The 24176-nt window shown below is 39.4% G+C and overlaps 1 protein-coding gene across 1 annotated transcript in view; it reads left to right on the forward strand.

Annotated features, from left to right (window-relative positions):
* The window catches only part of ANO4 (anoctamin 4), a 225747-nt gene that overhangs the window by 132425 nt on the left and 69146 nt on the right, over positions 1 to 24176 (forward strand). The window contains exons 5-7 of the mRNA XM_064510676.1: positions 18013 to 18113; positions 18373 to 18474; positions 21207 to 21251. Of these exons, the coding sequence (XP_064366746.1) occupies positions 18013 to 18113; positions 18373 to 18474; positions 21207 to 21251 (248 nt within the window). The remainder of the gene's footprint in view (positions 1 to 18012; positions 18114 to 18372; positions 18475 to 21206; positions 21252 to 24176) is intronic.

Consider the following 24176-nt stretch of genomic DNA (forward strand, 5'->3'; position numbering starts at 1 on the left):
TTTTTTTTCTTTTTTGCAATCTTTTTTGTTAGAAAGGAATGTCCAAAGTTTCCTTGGAGACTGGAAGAATCACATGGAAGGTGATTTATTTGCTTTGTATGTGCATCCACCTCTTCTGACTAGGTAGCCAATTCACCATCCCTAAATTTGTTAACAAAGCACAAAGCACTCTTGCCTTGTACAGAGGATTGGCTCTTTCCCTGCCTTTTGATAGAATTGTAAGATAATCTGCATTTCAGCGGACCTCAGGAGGTCTGTAGTCCAACCTCTGGCTCAAAACAGGGTCAGTGATGAGATCAAGACAAGGTTACTCAAGACTTTCATGTGCCTTTCTTCAGGTGGATACACCTACTGATCTTTTAACCTCTCCATTTCTTAACCTCTCCATTCCCTAAAGCAAGTCAGCTACTTTTTATGTTTATGTTAAATGAAAGGCAGCTCTTACACCCAGTTTTAATATAGTTTAGCCCAATCCCTGGTATTACTGATAATCTGGAATTTTACTACACTGCTCTTGATATACTCCTCGCCACTTAGGAACCCATCTTTCCATACGTAAACTTCTGTGTTTATGCCCCTTACAAGAGAATAATCTGATCTGTGACCTCATTTTGTGGAGAATAGGGAGAGGCTCAAGCATTCCTATAGCCACAGAAATGCTAGTTGGAAGGGAAGTATGGAGACCATCTTCATAAACCACAGCTGTCACCAACACTTCTTCCGTATGTGTATGCTGACGCAGACTACAGCCTGGCCCTTCATCACCAGCGTTCTGTAGTTTGGACAAGGAGTGCTACTGCTTTCAGAAAAGTGGCTTTCTGAGACAGGATCAGATTAAACAAATGTCAAAAAACAGCAGTCAAGTGGATAGCAGCTGTGTCATGTAAAGTGTCCAGGGTCAACAACCCAGTGCAGGTTTATGGATTTTACCATTAACATCAGAAATTCACAGGAGAGAAGAATTCAAGTAATAAAGTACAGAAAGTACTGACCAAAATCTAGAAATCCCTTAGAGTAGAAATGACACTGGTGGGAGGCTTTGTTATTTACAGGTCTGTATTTCCCCATGTTTCCTCTGTGAGAGAAATGGATGAGATGGTGTATGTGGAAGAGGTGGTAGCCAGTGCTTTGTAATATGTTTTGAATCATTTGCTGTCACTGTGATGTGTCCCAGACAGCCTGGCAGTGAACTAGAGCGCTCATGGAGGTGGAGCTGTAGGAAGTGATGTGTCTATGTCGCTGCAGAAGTTGGGGTAGGTGATGAGGAAGTTAACATTGGTCCAGAGGAAACGGGGTGAAATGTCCCAAAAGGGGAAAGAACCATCTTATTTACTGTAGCTGTCTGCAATGTAGGTATCTGCCTATGAGCCTTCCTGGGGAGGAACAAGCCCTTCTGGGCAGCAATTCATCACATTCTAAGGTCTAAAATAGAACAGATGAATTGTACCAAGGTGCCTGTTTCTCTCCACTGCAGACATCTAAACATAGTTGCCCTGAATCCCACCCATGATGCCTGCCCCTTGGGCTGCTACTCAGGCTCAGTGTGCTTAGAGGCATGATAGATCCTCTGCTTTGATGCAAATATAGCAACCTGCAAACATCCAGCAGGGGAAACTAGACCAGTTGTATGGCATGCACCATATCCATAACCTACTAATGCCATCTGCTGTGTTCTTCCTGTGTCCAAGTGATATCTACAACCACAAGTGAATAGATCTGTGGATTGCAGGGTCACCCCAATACTGGTAGTGTGTAAAGAAAACTGAGCTAACAGAATTGTATGACGACGATTATAAAGTTCAATTCCAAGACCCCCAGTCTATGGAATAGATTAATGCTTCTGCAGATTTTCCGTTCTTTGACATTTTCTATTCATTGTTTCTTTTTGACTGTGAATTGATGAGTGCTTGCCATGTCAATTTATGTTTCCATCTTGGTCTATTTTTTAGCCATGTTATGGAGGGAAATAGAATCAATGTGTCTTTGTAATTCGTTATGCCAGCATAAAGACACAAGTTAAAATTATATTAGAAAGGTGAGCGCACTGGAGGTTTGGGGAAGAGAGAAAGATGATGGTCAGAAAGCATTAGGAGGAAGCCAGTGACAAGATGTGGAGGCAAAGCTGCATTACATCAAGGCAGACAGGTAACAGAAGACGCATTTTCACCATATAACTTTCCATATAAAAATCTGAGCATAAAATCAATGACCACACAAGCCCTTACTACTTTGAAGCAAATCTTTTGTATATATGAAGAATGACTTAACAGGAGGAAATGAAGGAAGAAAGGCAGTGAAGGTCCATTTCCAAATCTTCTGTCTACAAGATGGCCCTCAAAGCAGTTCCTGAGCACCTACTGAGCATCCGCACATCACTACTGCAGGGCTAAAAAGGGTCATCCCCATTTCACTGGTGAGGAAATGTTGCACAGAGAAAACAGCCACTCACACAAGCAATCGCTAGCATGACACATGCACAAGTGCACACAATGCATGATTGCATATTGCATCATTAAGACTCTGAAGTGATGCCCCAGACTGTGATTGCTGCCTTCTTTTCCTGGACACACTGAGCTAAAGAAATTGATGTTTCTTTTCAGCAATTCACTATAAAGTGATATTGGTAGAACAGCCAGGCTGCAAAGGCAAATCTGTGTTAGCAGTAGATTTGGGTGTAAACCAGCAAATTTTCTAGAAAATGCTACCGCCAAAAGTAGTCATTAGTATGGATTAGATTTGTCAAATAGTTTTAGTGGAGGAAAAAGTGAAACGCCTTTTAAATTGTGAAAAGTTTTCATTTAAATAGATTCGAAATCAAATATCTGACTTTGATTTTGAAATGCCATGTTAGTTGAAAAGAAAGGCTTAGCTTTAAAAACAGAAAATAGAAAAAAAAAGAAATGTTTTGAAGTGACTATATAATCCAGAGATATAATAAAACATGATATTTTGTGCAGACTACAGTATCTAAGGTTAAATAAAATTGATTTTTTTTCATGTGTTTGCCTAAATTTTAGCCATCAGGTTAAATTTGCTCCACTTTCACAATTTATTCAGTTTGACCTTGAAAAAGTAGGCATTTCTCTCTTAAATGTGGCCACAGTTGATCCCTGAATTGTTCATGTAGGACTAACTCTGCCTACTTGGCAAAGGCCTTTATTTGCTGACTCTGTTGTTAATTTATTTCATAGTTTATCACCTCTAAGGCATTAAGGATATTTTCCATCAGATAGTGCTTAACATAAAAGAAAATCATATTTCTTAAGATTTCCTAAGCCTCTTATTAGAATCCTGGTGCAGAAATGAACTGATGAGTCAGGTTCACTGCACATGCATTTTATTTCCTGTGACAACAGGAAAGTAAAATTAGATCAATAATCTGGGACACGGTACCAGCACTGCAATTTGGTTCAAACTTCATCAGGATATATACAGAAGTGAATAGACTGCTTGCACGTTATTTTTTTGTCCCATGTTCAGAGATTATCACAGTCAGATCCTGAAAATTCAGATAGGAACCTGGATATGGTTCAAGTTTTCTTCAATACCTAGAATTTGTATTTACTGAAAAATGCATGTGCACCTTTCTGAAGGCCTGGCAAACACTCTGCCTAACTGTATCAGTAAAACCCTGGAGTGCTGGCAACAAGCTATTACCAATATCCAAAAGCATTGATCTGTTATGCTGTATTATTCTTGAGTACCTAACCTCTTGTAAATTGACTTGTTCAGCAATGAATTAAGTGTATGTCTTTAACAAAGGGATGCCTAATGCCCTTAGCCACTTGATTTTAAACCTGAAGACTATAGAACCTGAAGATCTCAGAAATTCGCTTTAACTTTAGGTAAATATATAATAATAATGATGTATTCTGCACTAAGTACTACCTACTAATACTATTCAAAATACCCAAAAAATTCCTCAGAAGGAAATTGGAAAGGTTTGGAGAAACTTATGGTTTAAATGCCATTTCCACCTGGATCATCTTTGATTCTTACCGCCCACATCCCAACTCCTGGGAATCCAGACTGGTGTCAGATGGGGTGTGCAGCCCCGTTTTAATGGTAGCTGTTGCCTTCGGGAGGGTGCTATGCCTGTTCTTGTCAGATTCACCTGAGGTTACTGGAAACACCAAACAAACCTAGAATGCAGACAAGTCTTATTTTGACAAAGCAAAAGATTAGGTACCAGAACTAAAGAAGGAAGTGCAGAAAACTGTGTTTTATCTCATGCTTAACACTTGAAACTCTTCCTACCTGAGCCATTGCCTCAGCCATGTGAAGGGAAGTAAGGAAGGGCTGTCCGTCTTGCTTCCCCCGTCAGTGCTCCCAGGACTGGCTTACCCTGCGGAGCGTTTTGACATTATGTCCAATCCTGTCTTTCTCCCAAGGTTGAATGTCCCATCTGCTTTCAAACATCTCCACAGCTCTCTTCTAGATCCTGTCCCCTAGCAGTGATACAGGGGATTTATGTCAAAAATACCAGCGATATTGCAGTTCCCAGCCCTGTTGGTTAATGGTCTGACCCCCTCACCTCCTCCTTTGGAATTTTCTTTGAATTTCCCATGCCAGTGCAATCTCTAATTATTAACTTAGTCCTAACAGCATTTTTGGGCTTTGTGGCTTCTTGCCACAGTTATTTCCATGGGGTAATTTGCTGTGCATAGAGCCACTCTTTGGAATCTGAGACTTTTAAAAGGAAGTAACACCCTTATTTGCTTTCTGAATTGCTCCGTTTTCTTTCTCTAGCACTTGGTTCATGCTGCGCTTGCTTTTCCTAGCATACTGTCTCTCAAGATGAAATACACAGTTCCCTGGCTCTTATATTATCAGATCTTCCAGTGCAGAGTGAAGGTGAGCAGTGTCAAATAAAAGAGGCTTGATTTTATATTGTTTTGCATTTACCTGACTCTCTTGTAAATCATCGTAGAGGAGGCTGACAGGGCCCTGAAGAGGCCAGCAGTCCCTCCCACAGCGCCAGGGGCAGGCCAGTTACACTCAAACCGTTTCTGCCAATTGTTTGTTCAACCTTTCCCTAAAAACTAGAAGCCTCTCTTGCCAAACCATTCTCATGTTTCAGTATTGTTCAGCCAGATTTTTTTTTTTTTGCTGTATCTGACCTAAATCATCTTTGCTACAGTTTAATCCCATTATTTCTTGCCAGATTCAGTGGGAAAAAGGAGAGCAGTTTATTCCTTTCTTATTCACATCTACTTATTATATATTTTAGGAATATTACTGTGCGTCTGCTTAGCATTTTCTTCTGTATTTTCAATCACCCCATTTCTTTCCATCTTTTTTACTCCAGGTTACGTTTCCCAGGCCTCTGATCATTCATATTGTCCGCCTCTGATCCTTCTTTTATTGGTCCACATCTTCTCACTCAGGCTAGACAGTACCACTGCTGAATAGCTACACGCAGTAAGGGAACAGGGAAATTCAAGCCCTATGTGTTTTGAATTTGTCATTTTTTTTCTTCCTCCTCACCTACCTTACCCTGCTCTTACTTCTACGGCTAACTTCTCTTCTTGATCTTGAGAGTGCCGTCTGGCGTATTCATCTTTTCTGCATTTGGTACCTTACAGCCTCCTCTCTCTCTGTGCCCCCTGTGGTAGGATAATGTGTTTGTGATACCTCAGGAGTCACGTGAGACAGGCCATTTCCCTAAGCACAGAGCATGGGGACATTTTCCTAGTTCCTCCTTAAACACTGAAAAACTTTGTATGCTGAGAAAAGTTTATCGTTTCAGGTGCCGGCTGGCATTTCCAATGTTAGACCTTCTATTTTCATGTCAGTTTTGCTGCCGTTGTGCTGTCCAGCCATCTACAGCGGTGGTGGTTGCTCAGTTGCTCTCCAGACCTCCGTCCTCATTAGGGTTTGGATATTTTCCTGTTAACCTTTCACGCTCTAAAGAACAGGTGCCATCCGTGCTGGATGGGCCCTTCTGCTAATGCTGTCAAAACCAGCAATTTTTAAAAAACTTTCTGTTTCTGCCATTTTGTCCTTGAACACTGTCCTGACAAATCAAGGATTCCCACATTCTTCTTCCCTCAGTAATTTGCAGAATTTTATGTATGTTTATTTTATACAATATTCCTTCAGTTCAAAGGGGTTAGATGACTTCCTTTCATTTCCTTGATCTAATTTGAAAAATACAAATATCTGTAATTTATTTTGCTCCATGTTGTCACGGGCAAAGGTGTCTGATGTTTGAAATACCTCCACCGTACATGTGTTAGAGCTATGGCACAGTCAGAAGGTGGTGGACAGGACTAGCTGCCTTCCATGGACGGGACTGAGGCCTGGAGACAAGCGAAAGAGAGAGAGGGGTTTCAGCAGGATGAAACAAATGTCTTGGTGGGAGAGGTCTGTCATTTGTGTGTGTGTGTGTGTGAAAGAGAAAGGCAGAGCGGGAGCTGCTTTGAAATGTTTTGCTGCAGAAATTGGTTATTTTCTAAGTTTTTCTTTCCTCTCTGAAAAGCAATATGACAATTGCAGGCAGTAGGGCAATGTGATTGCTTTAGGAAGGAAGTTCAGCAGTTGTGAGTGACTGTGGTGAGAGCAATCCAGCTGCACATCTTTCAGTAGCTAGCGGCAAGAATGTAGATAGGTATGTGTCATACAATTTTTAATGTCATTTCTTTCCTAACTGATTCACTAGGATGTTCTGATATTTGAAAGAGATCATCCCTGAGGGTGTATTTTTTTGTACAGCAGAAGTAAATGTAGTGACTGTATAAAGTTGCATCGAATTTTGAAAAGCACAACATTTCTGCACTACATTTCTTGGACATACTAGGTGTCATTTTTTAGAGATCTAACAGAAACTGCAGCATGCAGTTTATAAACAATTTTAGTTCCCCAAATGGTGATTTGTTGAGAAAGTGTTCTGCAGTTTGGATATTCTTTCACTGTCTATAACACTAAAGGAATTTTCCCTCTTTTCCAATATTCACTGACCCCAAAGTGTTTTGCTATTAAATACATTCCTTTCAGCAAAATGATTAATTTCTAAGTTATAGATCCCTTGATGTCTGGGCTGTATTGATTTTCTTCAGAAACCAGCTAATGGAATTATAATTTTCTTGTCATGAGATCTTTGCCATAGAAGAAAAAAGTCTAACAATAGTGCGTTTACAAAGCATACAGAAAAACTGGGATTATTAAATGAAGTGGAATTTTACCTTATTTTCTTTTCACTTTGTACACTTCTGTATATAAGAGAATGAAACAGACTGCTGTAAGTTTACCAACTGTATTAGTTCCAAAGACACGATAGGTGTTAAACTCATTTAACACTTTAACTCATTTAACCCATTTAACTCATTAAGTTAAATTCTCAAATTTAACTTCCACTCTGAGGTTTTACACCAAACAAAAGTATCAGAATACTATCATGGAGCTAAAAAGTGCTTTTGTGATTGCTATTTGGACTGTGAATTCTCTACTGCGGTTCTTAGAGACATAGCCCCAAAATCTCACTTCTTAATTTTAAAGGAAAGGCAGCAATGTCTTGTTATTCCCTCGCTGAGGATTTCCTTTCTCATTAGTTCACATATAAGGCTTATTTCTGGCAGAGTTTTGATGCCACAGTTAATAAGACTGTACCAGCTCCAATCCATACTCTGTTGATTAGATATAGAAATTGTCACAGCACTTTGTCTAAATATTTAGAATCGAAATCAAACCCCAGAGAGCCAACTCTTCAACTTTGTTTGGAAAAGTGGATCAGTGTTCAGATGTTTTGTATATTTGAAAAGCGAAAAGTATAACTTTTTTAAAGATATGTTAGTAGATGAAAATATGTACTGATTTTACATTTCTATCACATTTACAGGCAAGATATCTGACAGGTTGAAACAGCAGAAACACTAAGCTATAAAAATAGTTTCCAGTATGGAAAGTGGACAAGATAAAGGAGTCTAGAAACCTTTAGACAGAGTGTTATTTCAAGCATAGATAAGAAAGATGCTCACACTTTCCTAAACTGAACAATCTACCTTTTATTAGCTGAGGACTTCTTAATAAGGTTGAACATTTTTTTGTCTCTAGAGAAAGATAATTTTGTCTATTAAGAAAAGTTCTCCTTCACTGAAGTAGTTTCCATGGTGCAAGTGAATTTTATTTGGGGATTCTTTGCCAGTATATGTATCACTTGAGGCCTTGGTTTCACATGTCCTAGTGATCTTAAATTTCAATATTATTCAGACAAATTTAGGATTAATTCCATCACTTTGCAGCATGTGCAATCAGATCAAAATGAGCATTACCTCGTATTATGGCAATGGTTGCCTTCAAGAAAAAAAAGGCTTGTAAGTTTTCTATAAATCTTCTCATTAAATCTTCACGTAAAAACTCTGAACTAGGAAAGCAAATCGGGTTTGTCCTCTATCACATTTATCCGAACTATTAAAATACTGGGCTCCATCTGGTGCTACTTTGCTTTTCTGTGTCATACATGAGATGTTTTCATCCAGCGCCTTATGTCACTAGGCACAATGTCAACGGCAATAATTGGTTAATAGTGGAGCTAGTGTTTAGGTGTCTGCATTGTCAGTACATTGTGCCATGAATGGATGCTGCATTTTTACAAAAAATTAGAAGAGTCCAAAGGAAATTCATAAACTGCCCTCATCACATATTGACCTTGTTTCATTTAAAGCACATCTAGCCAATTAAGAGAATTGTACAGAGATCCATTATTCTCCCTTCTTAGTTTAGAGATTTTATTACATATTTATATTGCTTAAGACTTTGTTTAAAAAACTTCAACTTTCTTTTGTTGTTCTGATGAATTTTTTTAAGCACCAGATGATCTACTTATCTACATAGGTCAAACTACTTGGAGCTTAGCTGAGCAGAGACAGCTGAAAAATCACATACCCCTTAAGTTATCAGGAATTCTCATCTGTGCTAGGCCATAACATCTCCTCTTCATGATCAGCCTGAAATTGTAACTTGGTGAAGCCAGCACATTAAGGGGGATTGGCCTTTTTCTCTTGTTTCCTGTATTTAATTTTTTTGTAGGAAGCCTAACACAGCCTGAGCACTGTTTGGGATTCAGAAAAAGGTAGATCTCCCCAGTTAATCTGAATTGTGAGCTGAGCAGTGACATCCAAGCCTATTCTCATCATCATATTTTGCTTTGAAAAGCACTTTTCTTTCATGTGGTAATTGTGTCATATCCGGAGACATGGCTGCTCACCATATCCTTGTGCAGATTTCCAAGAGACCTTCTTCTGTAAAATTGTTGTTTACATCCTTTCAACACATCAGATCACTTGAGTACCTTTAGTAAGACCACAGAGTACAGTTGCTCAGAAATTTGTTTTGGCCATCTTATTAAATGAAGGAGAGGAGAGGGAAAATGGTTCACTAATGTCTCTGCTTAGAAATGAACCAGACAGAAAAGAATTTTACAGCACTGAGTTGAACGACATGAAATGAACTGTCAGAAAATGGCTTCTCAAAATCTTTCCAGCCCTAACAATCCTAGCAGTAAGATAGATAAAGCACTGAATAAAACTGAGGTCTAGATCAGGAGAACAGGCATTAGAACAAGCAGACTCTTAGAGTTCATGGGGAGTTGCAACCAGCAACGATGTGAGTGACTGATGTTCTTCACAGGCGTCTTCCCCTTTCATTTAACCAGATCTTGTGTTTTCTGTGGCGCCCGTCCTTTGCCTGGCAGGACCAAATTTCAAACAATTAAATACAAATGTGTTAGCCAGTGGTTGGCTGCAGTGGGGGCCTGTGCGAAGTCTAAGAGGCTGTTGCCAGTCATCTTCTGCAGCTTTCCCTTTGCTGCAGAGCCAAGGAAGATAGCAGTCTAGGAGCATGCGTGGCCTGCGCCATCAAGTGTGGTGCAGAGGCATCAGAGGTATTGCCACGTGAGCTATCTTTGGAAGCATTATAGTCATAGCGACATGATATAGGACCCAACCTAACCAGCCTTGGTGGCAGGCAGTATGCACTAACTCCACTGCTTCCTCTGGGGCCACAGCTAACATCTCTGCCTGTGGTTCCTCTCACTGGGTGTGTGAAGCTGACTCGAAGACTTGAAGAGCCTGGGGCTGCACTGAGCCATGCATGCGACATGAAAGTGTCCTTCCTGATGGTGTCATTTAGAGCAGGCTCTTTCTCAGCCATGATCCTGATGAGTTCACTGATGTCTCCCTTTGGAAAGGATTTTGCATTATGCTGGCAAATGCAGAGGAATATGGACTGCAATTGAGAGCTACAGGACAGCGCACTACATTCTGGAAAGTGTTGACACTGAAAAGACTTGGGAGTCTTTGCTGATAGTTATACAAGTAATTCTCATCTTCCTTGGATGTGTAAGCAAGATGAGAAATAGTGACTCTGAAGAAGGAATTGAACAAAGAATTGCCTTTTCCTGTGCTGGAGCATCAGCTCAGAACCTGAGCTGCCATAAACACTTCTGCATCCACGTGGGACGTCAGTGATGACCTTTCTGTCCAGAGGGGCTGTGGTGCCCAGAGAGGCTGTGGAGTCTTCATCCCTGGAAATATTCAGGGCCCTGCAACCTGCTCTAGTTGTCCCTGCTTTGAGCAGGGGTTTGGACTAGATGACTTCCAGAGGTCTCTGCTAACCTCTTCACTGTGATATTCTAACATTGTGATTCTTTGATAAGCAACTTACATGGTTCTTCTAGGTTATTTATATGCAAAAGCTGTAGCAAGTCTGCCTGCACACTTTGTGTGTTTGATTGTTAAATTTGTGGGATTAACTGTTGGACAAAAAATAAATTGCCTTCCTCTGTGCCAAAGCAATGCTTCTCCAGTAAACCTCCAAAAGCAAATATGAATATTTAATAGACAATTCATTAAATGTAAGTATTTTCTACTTCAAAAATGATTAATGAGATATAAATCTGTTGCGGGAAAATATTGCTTTTATGTTTTACGCTTGGGATAAATCACAAAGGAAGTTGCCTGACAAAATGTAGTACAACTGTATTTTTCACAGTCTGTGATGCTAAAAGTAAAAAATTGTACTTAGGAGACCTTTTTTGGCTCATACCACAGTCAAAAAGAAAGTTTTGATGATCTCAACTATCACTGTATAAAATATTAACATTTTTATTCTGAAGTTGCTGCAAATAGCTGATATCTCATCCAAAGAAGCTTAATGTCAGATAAAGTGTTTGTAAGAATAGAAAAGCATCCTTTACTATCCTTCTACTCAGAGATTAGCTATCTGCTTTTTTAAACCTGAAAATAATTCATTTCACGTGTTTATTGTATCTTCCAGTCCAGAGGAATTTAAGGATACATCTTATGTGTTTGTCAGATGAAAAACATGTGATTAGATGTTTTGATTGTCACTGAAATCTGTCCCAGCTGGGTTAAATCCATATTCATTCAGTATCTACTGATAGGATTGTCATGAAATGTCCTGTGGTTACCCCATAGCCAGATCAACTTCTTCCGTTAAGATGGTCAGGCTACGGGAGTTTCTAATGCTTTTCTCCAGGAAGTGGGATCCCAATCAGAGGATGTTGTTCCCAGGGTAGATATACCGCATCTAAGTTACCTTTCTATGAAATCCCTGCTCTTCATTATAAGTGAATTCAGAAGACATTAATTAGAATTAAAGGCATCTTTTCTTGTGTTGCTTCTTAACTCAAAGGAATTTGTAGCTCTTTATTGCAGACCGTATACTGACTGTTGCACAGTGAACTCAAGCAGGGAGATAATATTTGCATTTATTTGCTTTTACTCCAGTAACCTACCCTCTTCTTTAAATTGCCCTACCCCTCACCCCAAACGCACACACATTTTTGTCTACATGAAAGGATATTTGCAAACATTTCCCGTGGTGACTAACTCTGTTCTGTTCCAGTATTGAGATCCTGTCAGCTGCTGCCAAAAATTAAGCACTGTAACAGTGACACCTGCTCTGAGTTGGATTAGATCACACATTGCCTGAATGCTGGCAGCAGCCAGCCCCCAGCCTGTATTGCTCACTTCACTAGAGCTGAACCCCTGGAAGTAATTTGCATAGTACAAATAAAGCTTCATCAAATTTTGTGCAAGGTTTTATATAAAAATTACTTTAAATTGTAATCATGTGACCTGATGTCTCCTTGTACCAAGTTATTCTGTATTTTATATGTCAGTTATCCTCTAATGATTGTTTTATTAACAGCTTTCTCTGTGTTCGTTGGGGATTTTTTTTCTTTAATCTTACTTTCATCCTTATATGGATTACTGCTTTTTCCCTGTAATTTCTTGTAAGTTGAAAGCTTTTTAAAATCTTGGTTGAAATGTGAGCAGTATATCCCCCTTTTTCACCAAATTTGTACTTTGGTAGAAAGTATATGTTTGAAGATATTGGACTGTTCTTTATTAGAGTGCTTTGATCCATGAGCCTAGAGGCTAATGCCTGTGAGTATCTAATAATTTCCCTGAAACTAGACATAAACTGAGAGCATCTAAGTAATTATCCCAGTGGTAATGTATACACTTCTGAAAGGCATTGGAAGCCTATTACTCTTTGCCCAGTTCTATGGAATTACCTTTGTGAATTTGCATTTATTTTAGTTTTGCAGAGGAAGAATAGTTTTATCAAGCAAAGTTTGCTGGGTTTGGTTTTTCCACTTAATTCACTCCACATGACACATTAATCTGTGCCATTAACCTAACAGAGCAATTTTCAAAAACAATGAAACTTGTAGCAGCAACTGTTTACTACACTGCACCAAGACCTGACGTGGAACTCAATTATACGCAGAGAGAATTGTTACTGGAGGAAGGACTGTGATATTCTCGCCTTTCCTGCTTTTTCCTGCATGATGGTTTAACAAATGTAAGCTGTGTTTGTCAGTAATTATAGCCCTATTCCCATCTGGCTTTTTAAGTTGCCTTGCTGGGTCTTGCTAGTGCAGGCAATTTGCCTTTCTGGTTGCTGGATCTGTTTCAAGATCTTTTTCTCTCACTCCTTTTTTCTGAGGAAGGCGTTAAAAGGTGAGGAGGGGCCCTAGTCCAAAGTATTTTTCTCTCAAATGATGATAGGGAAAACATGCTAATGGTAAATCCTGATCTCTTTTTCTTTCACACTGTTTCCCTATAGATATGCATACATAAATGAGAACATTGCTTTTTTGCAGTTGCTTTCATAGTAGCTTTAAGGCAAATAAACAATTATACCACTTGACTGGAGACACTATAACTGTATCTGTCTTCAAGGTTATATGCTGCGCATCTCTTTTCTCTACCTTCTTAACTTTTAGATTCAAGCAATGTTTATATTAAGGTGAGTTCTACAATTGTTTTTTTCTTCAAATAACTTGAGAATATTGATAATAGACAAAAAAAAAATTCTTCACTGGTGGAGGAGAGTGTTCGAGAGAATACTTGACAAAGGACACTAATCTCTAACCTTGATCACAGAAGACAGACTGCAAATACAGCAAAATGTGGGCTTTCCAGAGATGCTCAATGTCGGCATAACTTTGCTTCCATTCAAACTAACAATGTTAACTTCAGAAAGAGCGGAGTCAGATCAATGCTCTGTGTGTGTGTATTTTTATATATATATATATATTTGTACAGACACACATATATACATATTCAATCCTGCCATAAAAAGGACCTAGAATGTCTGCAGGAGTACATGTGACTTAAATAGCAGTTAGCACCACTTTGTGCCTGCTTTGAAGGGGCAAGTGAGAACTAGTCCTTTGTAAATTTTCCTGGGCCGAGCTGATGACTGTAGCTCATCCAAGTGGATGTTTATACCTTTGGAGTTACATAAATGGCCCTAGTTTAGTCTCTCCTGTTCTCTATATGTTTATGCCAAAGAAGAAGATGGTGCTTAATTTAAGTGAAGTTTGTGGTTGACTTTTTTTTTTTTCCTTTGGAAATTCAATGTCTATATAAACTTAATGGTAAAAGAGAAAGGCAGCCTTGCCAGAAGGGTAAGTCTATACTGTGTGGGCCTACGGCACTGACTATATTCTAGGACTGGCAACAGTGATATGCTATTAAAAGTGATCTATGAGTGAAGCCAGAAAGGTTACGAATTAATGAATATTTCTGATGTTGAAATATGGACTATAGAAACACCTACTTGTGATTATCAAACATTAATCTAATATTTTCAGGAATTAGATAATATGACGGTTCCCAGAGAGCATAGAAAGGAGAAAGAGGAGGAGGAAAGAAGAGGGAAAAATTAGAGCTTGTGAAAAATAGATCAATGGCACAGAAGACTGAAACTCATTGTATATTGACTGTCTGTAACCCAGACTGTGATGATCTGAGTTCTACCATACAAACCTGATTTGAAGATCAGGGCTCAATTAAACTAAATAGACCTTACTAGTGCTTTTTAATAAGAATAAAAAAACCTACATTCCAGTAAGAAACACATTGTTTTATGAGGAATGTCTTCTTTCCACCGAATGTTTTGAATTTTCATGTCTAGAAACTTGCAGTTTTTCATCCAATGTTTCTGGTCTCCAAAGAAACATCCAGTTTTTCTATAGGAAATATTTCTTTCTCCAACCAATTTCAGCAAGCAGGGTGCTCAGAGGCACTGCAAAAATCTCTGTCTGTGGAGATATTCAGGACTCAACTGGAAAAGGCCCTGAGCAACCTGACTTAAGTTGGCCAAACTTGAAGCAGGTGCTTGGTCCAGATGACCTCCAGAGATCCCTTCCAGCCTAAGTTATTCTCCGATTCTGATCAAGTCTCTTGTCACACTGAGTTTGCACTGCTCTGAAACCTAGCAAGGATGGTATTACTGACCTGAAGAAAATTTGTTTCACTGTGCATATTCCTCCTCAAGGAATCAGTTTGAAATGGCCAATGTACTTGAATGTTGGTAGCCTGGCAGTCACATTGTGGTAACTCTATAGGTACTGGTGTCCTGGGTCAAATCCAACCGCATGCTCCAGTTTTATGTTTGCAAAGCATCTTATTTCATTGTCTGTTCCTTTGCTTCCTCTGTCAGTTTTTATTTCTTCATCACCTAGACCTCACTTTCTAGCAGATTGCTCATGCCAATAAATATTCTTTTTATTTAAATTCCGAAGGGAAGCAATGTTACATTGATTTTTTTGTTTGTGTGCTCAAATAATGTGAAATTGACTTTACTTTTGCAAAACATTTAATGAGCCAAGCCTGAAAAGTCAATTACAGAAGAAGAATGCTTCTCTCCCCAAAGAAATTGTTAGCAGCCAAAGGACGCTCTTTCTCAATACTGCTCTAACAGAGAGAGTTTAGCAGATTCCATTCACTGAAGTATTTTTGTAACCAGAATGATGTTCTTGATAATTCCTTTCAGGTATTTTGATTAACTATTTTGTCCATAGATTAGGAGACTCTGACATTTCGTTCAATTATTCCTTTATCCAGATTTGTTTTTCTCTTTCCTATCTTGTTTTTTTTTTCAGTGTTTCCTAGTGATTTCTTTTACGAACATTTAACATGAGCAAACCCCAGAGAACTCAAATTCTGTATTCACAATTTAGTGTTGTTATCTCTTTCTTCAGCAAATAACTGAACCTCCAAAATGTATTTTGTTTAGATTTTCTATTGCTAACACTGATAAGATTACATTAGAAAATACTGGGGAAAAACAAGCTATATCTTGCAACATCTGTATTTATATTTATGTTAACTACTTGGAATATTTTCTGATTTGTTTCCAAAAAAAGTAGCATATAAGAAATCCAATTCAGTGAAGATAGTTTTCCTTTGTGAAACAGAATACCCATAAGTCGTGTTACTGTGGCTGTCATATTTAGTAAGGCTGCAATTATAGTGTGCTGGAAAGTGCACAGAAGCTTCCTGCTAAACTTTTATCACTAAATTTAGGGACTATCAATTTCCTCCATTATTCAGATATTATTGGTGTGTCAGGACCACAGTTTCCTTCTGTATATTGAGCTGATAAGAAGTTGTTGGTGGGGTTTTTTGTTTGTTTGTTTTGGGTTTTTTTGGCAAAGCCACAAGTGAAAAAATTGCAAGTCCACTGCTGACTTAACCTCAACTTTGAGGGAGTGGTTTGCAGGCAATTTTTTTAAGCTCTGCTGCTCTGTCTTTTCCCATGAGACTTTAGTAAAAGTAAAGAAAAGATAATTTACAAAATGTACCTATAAAGAAAAGTATCATTAGGAGCCTGATTTAGAATCTATAGAAGTCAGTGGAAAGATTGCGGTTGAACTGATTGTCTCTGGTTCATGTCTTTTGGGGGGATTTGTTGCTGTTGCGTTACTTCATGCTGAAATATTTTTTGCAGAAAGTTATCAGCAAAAGAACAGCAGGATTTTTTCTGAAGTTTTTGATCCTAGGAAGTCACTTGTTTAATTATGTTATGTTCTAAATAATTTTTTTTCCTCCAGCTCAACAGCAGTTTGGCTACAAATATTTCTCTGTGCCAGTTTTTGAGGACTCCAATATTCTTTTTGTTTAAAAAAATGTTATCTCCATAGTGACTATTTGCTTTGTTTGTTTGTTTTTTACCCTGTGCTAAGGAAAAAGCATGTATGTATCTTAACTGTTGGAGCTTTCATTCCCATCACGCATCACAAACTAGTAATAATGCCACTCTAAGCACACGAGCACGCAATAGGTGTTTCAATAATTTCAACATTTATCACAATAGTGGAAGGAAGAGTCAAACTGACATCAAAAATATAAATGCCTACCCATATAGTCACTGTAGTGTCCAGGTAAGCAATACCAGATTTAAGAACCTGCAATAAGCTGTATTAACTAAGAATTAACGCAGGTAGCACTGAATATACTACAGTTTCTAAAAGACTAGGGAATCATCCCTAAAGCCAGCTTAACCTTTTCTTGTCTGTTTTTCTCAGTCATTACACTTCTTTCCTCATACCCAGTACCCCTTCACACATTTCCATGCATTGAAGAGGTCCCTTGAACACAACCTGTATTAGTTCTCCAAGTTAGCGTGATCAGTGTCAATCTCGTAAGCTGTATTGTATGCAATTTTCTGAGAATTCCATTGATTTCTGAATTTCAGCAATTTGCCTTCCAGGATTAATGTGATCCTCTGTGTCCTCAAAAAATATGGCTTCTGCTGACCCTGATGTAGCATTCTTATATAGTGTTATTCCCCCTCCATCAGCACAAGTAGAGCTAAATTTCTCCCCTTCCTCTCTTTACTGTGTTCTCCGTCCATCGCCAGAGAGCCTCCTGTTAGTTGACAGCTACTCTGATGAATACCCTACAAAAAGCTCTCTCTCCACCACATACCTATCCGTAGAAAAGAAGACTGTCATGTTGAGAAATAGTAGGGGTTGCCTTGCTTCCATAGCCGTGGTCTCCAACCTTCATTGGCTCCTGGGCAGCAAATCTATACAATTACTGTGCTGTGGTCAGCATCAGATTTTCTTTTTCCTGTCAGCTTAAGCTCTGGTGTTCAAGTTTCATGTGGCCAAAAGTGAAGCTGGAGGAATGGGAGTTGGAGACTGTGGCTCTGTAGCTGGTAGACTACATTATTTGTCCATGTGAAGCAATTATGATGAGACCACACTGTGATACAAACTTTTCTTGAGTGCCAGATATGTCTCCATTATATGACTCAGAAAGAGACTTCCTATGTCAGGGTGAGTGCAGAAAATCAGGTCAATCAGATCCAGACTTGCCATTTCAGCTTCAGCTAAGGTTCAGGACTGAGCTTCCGGAGCAGATTTACACACCAACCTCATTGTCGCCTCGCACTTGGGTAATCCCTAATAGTGTGGCAGCTCCCCTCCGTGCGTTCCTTTGCACGCAACAGAAGTATGTGTTTTGGCCAGAAGGGAGTCACAGCATGGCTCTCACGCAACCATATACCCCTGAAGGAAAACAAGTCAACAGAATACTGATAGAACTATGTCTGCTTGAGGAAGAAGCAGGAGGTGGGAGGGGTGATACAAGAAAAGAAGAATAGACATTGACCACTTCCATGGTTTTTTTTTTCCTTTTTTTACTTGAAAAAGTAAGCCCTGGTGGCTGTTTTGTTTTTCTGTTGCAGTCATCGCTGACAAACAGCGACATCATCTTTGTGAAGTTGCATGCCCCTTGGGAGGTCCTGGGCAAATACGCAGAACTAATGAATGTAAGAATGCCGTTCAGGTAGGTGTAGATGTATTTTGTCTCAGCCTCCAAAATCACACTTTACTGTAAAGATAATGTTAAAAAAAAATCACCAAAATGCACACAGAAAATCTCTTCTTTAAGATACCACACGCCTTTAGAAAATATAAATGGAGTGCCATAGATACTGTATTCATTGCTGTTTCTTGTTAATGCCTGCCATTTCAATACAATATTGGTATGAAATTAAGGTGAGCTGTAGCAGTGCAGCTGTTTTCATGGGGTATTCTATTCTTAGGCCCTTTAACCCCTTCACTGCTGGAGCCCCCTGCATACTTGTGCGCTGCTGTTTTTTAAATGGACATTTCATTGAAATCAATGGGAGGTCAAGAAGATCCAGGTACGTAAGGCAGCACAGAAGGTGCATGTCTGTTGGACGTATCTGGTATGTTCAGCACCTGTAAATTATCTGCTTGTATAGTGTGTAATTAGGGAAATACGGATTATAAATAAGTATCTCATCTAACACAAGAACAGAATTCAGATTGCAAATGCTTTTGTCTGTGGAGGAAATACAGAAATTGTATTAAGTGCTACTGATGACCAAATTAATCTCACATCATCTTTCAGATTATTTTTATCATCTATTTAATATTACTTGCATGTTGAGCTATGATTTTTGTATGCAAAATATCAGTCTTACTCTGCTGGTTATCAGAACTGTTAAAATAGCATGAAGACTTTCATTTGAACAGACCAAAACCACTGAACTGAGAGGTCTTGATTCTTCTTTCAGTTAGCAGGGTTTACTGATGCATAACTCCATTGATTTTAATGGAATTACTCCTGAGCAAGGAAAGGATCAGACCCAGAATATGCAACTACTGAGTTGGTGTCCTTTGCAGGACTTCTACTGCTGTTTTCTTCTCACTTAAAGATGAAAAATGCCTCTTCTGTGAGACAAGCTGTGGTCTTATAGAACTTGCTAGGAAAATCGGATATGAATTAAGGACAAAATTGCAGGCTTATTCTGTATGTATTTTGTTTTTTTCATTTTCACAGCAAAGCTTCAACTGTTCTTTCTTGTGCTTTTAATGCTAAAGAGAAAAATGTAAAAGTTATCGCAAGTCATTGCAAGGTATTTATATTCTTTAAAAAAGGTGCTCTAACACACAGAAATGATATACTGGGCCCAAAACGTAGCTTGTTTGACTTCCTGGGTGCCTTATGGGATAAATCTGTCCCAGTGGAAGGATAAGGTATCCCGATTAAGACATGCAGCAAGAACTCAGATCTTAGTCTCTGTGAAAACCTTGTTCTTTCCTGATCTGCTGTCCCCTTTTTGACATCCATTTTTCAGCACATGGTAAGGTAGACACCATTCAGATTATATAGAAAGCCTTAAAAATACTAAGGGTTTCTTGATCTGCTTCATGACCACAGCTTCATTCTTTTCACATCCACAGAGAGGTATTATTACTCTGTAGTTTAGAGGAAACCACGGCAATTTATTGATGTCTGCTGGGCAGGTACTTCATTAAATTTTACTTTAAGAGTAACAATATTGTCTACTATTTAAAAACTTTTTACAAAATGTTTGCTATCTTAGGCTGCCTGTTTTCAGGTGCCCTTGTCTGACCCCTTGCTTTAAGGGCTGCTGATTGCTTACAGCTCTCAATACTTTCAGCTGGAGTTGTCTGGGGTCCAAATACCAGTGAAAAAAATCCATGCTGTTTCAAAGCAGCATTACCAAAACAGTGAATACCTGTGAATATTTGAAGCAGGATCAGGAAGAGGCATCTTCTGAAACACTTAGCTTTGACCCTCCTCTGCTCCTGCTAGATGGATCAAGAAAAATAACATTACCTTGTGGAGGAGTTGGCCAAAGGAGACTTTGAGCAACATGGACTTCTTTGGAAAATTTCACTTCACCAGCACAATACGGACACTAAGAACTGTCAAAATATCATATGTTACTTAAAATTTAAGTGCTGAAAATTAACCTAGAATAGTAACCTGTTTTTTTTTCTATAGTTTAAAGCATCAATGCTGTCTTGTTTTAGAAAGCTCCCTATCATGATTGCTTTGAATGCAATAACAGCATTCCTACAGCACATTAAATAGACACAAATATTCAGACTGAGACGTGTGGTGGGAACCCTTCATTTTCCAGAAATGGTATAGGTCAGCATTCAGAATTCATAGAAACTACCTCGATTTAACAATGACCCCCAGTGGATGATGAGCTCAGACCACAGAGCAGGAAACTGGAGTTGCGTCAGGCACCCAAATCTTGCAGTAGAGTCCCAAACCCACATATAACTGCCCTTAGATTTTCTTAACTCTCTCCAAGATGTGATCTCCCTACTGGGGATGGCTCAGACTCTGGCAGTTGTGGTGTCAGAGGGGTCAGGAGGTGGACACCCCGCTCTGGACCTAAGTGGGATGGTTAGGGGAACGGTCCCCCCACCCTGGGTGATATGAGCCCTGTGGGGCCCATCAGGGAGCAGGCAACAGCGTGTGGTCAGCATGCGTCTGCTCACACCCCTTGTCTGCTCACTGGTTCCCCACGTGCGCTCCCTCCCACACAGCTTATCATGCTCAGACTGGGGCGGGCGCCAAGCACGTTTTCATTTGCTTGTGTAGGTCATATTTGCATCTGTTTCAAGGTGTGTTACCCAACAGCAAGCATTGGTCCCAGGTTGTACTGCATGTGTTATGGCACATTGCAGCATCAGGTACCACTTTCCCCTTGTGTTTTATCAAGTGCAGCTTTCATAATTCCCTAGTGGATGTGAAATACATAGAGGTTAATTTTTCCATAGCTGCATCTGGTCCTATAAAATTCCTGTAACAGTTTAGGGACTTTGAAATAGAAATGTCTTTGGGTCCCTATCTTCCACATGTGCCAAGCAGCAGAAAAAGAGAAGACACTGGGAAAACCTTGCTGCAATTCAAGCACCCCCAGAATTTGTGTGGCTTCCTGTGACAGTTCTGTTAATCTCTCTTTTAGTCTCTTCCTCCACCTCTTACAGGCTTCTATCTTCAATCTCCTTTCCTTCCTTGCTAGTTCATACTGTAACTGACGATGGGTTTTCTTCTCGACTGGCTTCATTTTTGCTGTTCTTCCAGGAGAAAAATCTATTACCTGCACCGCCGGTACAAGTTCATGAATAGGTAAGTACAATTCTTATTCCAGTTCAGTTTGTAGTAATTTGGACCTGATAACCAAAATAATGGTTAAGTTCAAGCTGGGAAGAAAAATATTATCAGAAATGCTAGTTTATTAGCTATGTTTGTAGGAGGGGTGGAGGGAGTGATTGCACACTAGATCGTTTGCAAATGCAAATGCAGCGGTTGCATTTTCAAGGCATCTGCCATGTGAAAGAAGCTTTTTTTTTTTAAAGAATAAAGAAATATTTTTCAAATTGCTGGAGCGTATTCACTTATTCTCAGTGCAGTGCAAACACTGTACATCTTTCTTTTCATGTAGTTCATTAGGGAGTTTTTCAGGGTTAAAATACCCCGGTTATTTCTTTTTTTTTTTTTCATTTCCATGCACCTTGCTTACTTGTAATAGTGATGGCATTATTTATTTATTGCTTCCTCTGTGGGGATGCCTAGTACTTTGTTGGTAGATAGGAAAGCAATGAACCAAATTCATTTCTGGTGTGATGCTACTGAAATCAACTTGAGAGATGAGTATTTTTCAAGAATCTTTGAAGTGTTTTCACTCAATTATTAAATAACTTAAGGCTGTTTTTGATGACTGCTTTTTTTCTGACTTAATGTGAGGAAAAACTTTCAGTATCCACAGTTTGCTTTTCTTTGGAGGGGGGATATTTTGGCCATTTAAATGAAAATGTCTCCAAAAACCTTAAAAAATTATAACCTTGGCAAAGACCAGATCATATGTTGGCATGTATCGACGTGTGTTGTTGATGCAGTTTTCAGAAGAGTCTAGCATCTGTTTTACTCCCTCACTCTGAGGTCAATGGTTAAAACTCCCATAAGTGTCTGTGAGAGAAGAATTAGGTTTGAGAAATCTCCATTTGGGATTAAACAGCTGTATTACACTGCAGATAATGTCAGCAGATGGACATCCATGGGACAATAAATTATATATTGCACTCTACTGCGTTAGCATATTAAAAGCATTTTGTATATTAAATCCCATTATACTCTGCTGGTGACTTGAGAGTACCGGCATTGCTCTAAGGTTATGGTATTTGCTTCTTGACATTAGTAAGCACCAATGCACTCTCTGTGGAGCTGAGACATTTTGCCTAGTCGGCATATGTTATAAGCACACACAGTTCTTCTAAAGTCTGTTATGTTTCCCAACTTGCCATCCCTACCTTCCTCTAAATATTGTAGCATCCATTAACTTTGGAGTTTGTCTTGAATTTAATTAAGACATAGCTATTTTAACTAAAACAATAGATTAAATGGAACAAGTAAGTGAAGACTTGAATATTTGTATGTAGTGTATGAAATTTTGCTTTCATATTCATTTTCTGATGAGTCAGGAAACAGTATGAAGACAATATGGGAAGATGTATGATCTTTTTGTGGTATTTTAATTCCTGAGTGATGACAATACTTGTCTAAATCCAGTTTTCATATTCCACTCTATAAATAGCTACTTGAGGTGAAGAAGCTAGAACTAAATATCCCAGTGGGGGTAGGGGGGTAAACATATTCAGCTTTATTTTCATTTATGTAAAAATCAAATATACAGCTTCAGTAAAGGCTCTACTTCCTCTACTCCTAGTTCAGTGAAGATTAGTAATAACTGAAGCCTTGGACTATTTTTTGAGATAAGCCAAAAAAATTATATTAACATTTGGGCAAAATTTATTTTGTAAAAGCTTTTTTATAGGGCAAAGCCCAGAGCAGGTCACTTGCAATATGTCAACCTGGCTTGAGTTTTGTCTCAGAAAAAATCTAGTGATCCCAGAAGTTCAAGTAATAAAACTTCCCTACTATATTGTAGAAAAAAATAAGGGTATCAGGTACTTATACAGTACCTAGAACTGTACTTAAAAATGTGGTAAAAATGAAATTAAGACAATATCTAGCACTACATAATCTGTAAAGCTCTATGGCAGCTTAGCCAGGAACAAAAATCAATCTCAATTCAAAACAAATCCTTTTATTTTCCCAAACTTCTCATTCTCTCAGAAAAATTATTCTACCCCCACCCCACTTTCTAATGAGGAAACTGTTTGTTTGAAATTATTTGAGAAGCCCTCTGTGTGAGTTAAACACGAAACGTGTTTCTAGAAGGAGGATGCTGAGGAAAGACTAGATCTGGACACTCGGAGCAAGGCCAGGATTGAAGCGGAAGGCTCTTTGTCTTTGAGATGTGAAGTGAGTTAAGACAGTGATTTCTTGGAGTGTAAGGCCTCAAGTCTTTGCAAAGATGGAAGTGAAGATGGAGATGTTTGTCAGTTTTTCCACTCCCCTCTTTCACTGCGGCTAATACTACAGCACCTACATCTCTCCATGCTGTGTTTGGGTTTTGTGTAGGTTGTTCTGCTTTCCAGACACCGTTCTCCGATTCAGCTGAGTAGATGAACTTGTGCCAGGGAGCAGCAAGGGCAGGTGCTGCTCCGTTTGGGAAAGCCGGGAGCCAGGGCCAGCCCGACAGGCAGGGCAGGGCCCTTGCTGCCCAGAGCGCAGTCCCGCAGGACCTGAGCGGGGCGAGCAGAGCAGGTGATGAGGGTCAGCCAAGAGTCCAGGTTGCCAGACAGGTCTGCAGTGACGAGGCAGGTCCAAGGCCAAGCCCCAAAGTCATGGGATCAGCATCACAGTCATGTGGGCTGGGATTGGGATCACAGGTAGGGAGGCACAACACCAGGTGCGTGCATACCTGCAGTGTAGCAGAGACCCAGGGTGAGAGCCTGAGCTTAAATGCAGCTCCTGAGCAAAGGGGGTGGGCCCCAGCAGAGGCTTCCTCTGCTCTTTCTCGAACAGCTCTTCCTTCACAGCAAGCCGCACCATGAGATTAGACACCTGCACCGTACTGGAGAGCTGGTCTTGAGCACAGGCAGCTAACATCCTGGGGAGCGGGAGAGGGCACTCCAGGCCCTAACAACA

This window comes from Dromaius novaehollandiae, chromosome 1 (assembly GCF_036370855.1).
Source record: "Dromaius novaehollandiae isolate bDroNov1 chromosome 1, bDroNov1.hap1, whole genome shotgun sequence".
Lineage (NCBI taxonomy): Eukaryota > Metazoa > Chordata > Aves > Casuariiformes > Dromaiidae > Dromaius > Dromaius novaehollandiae.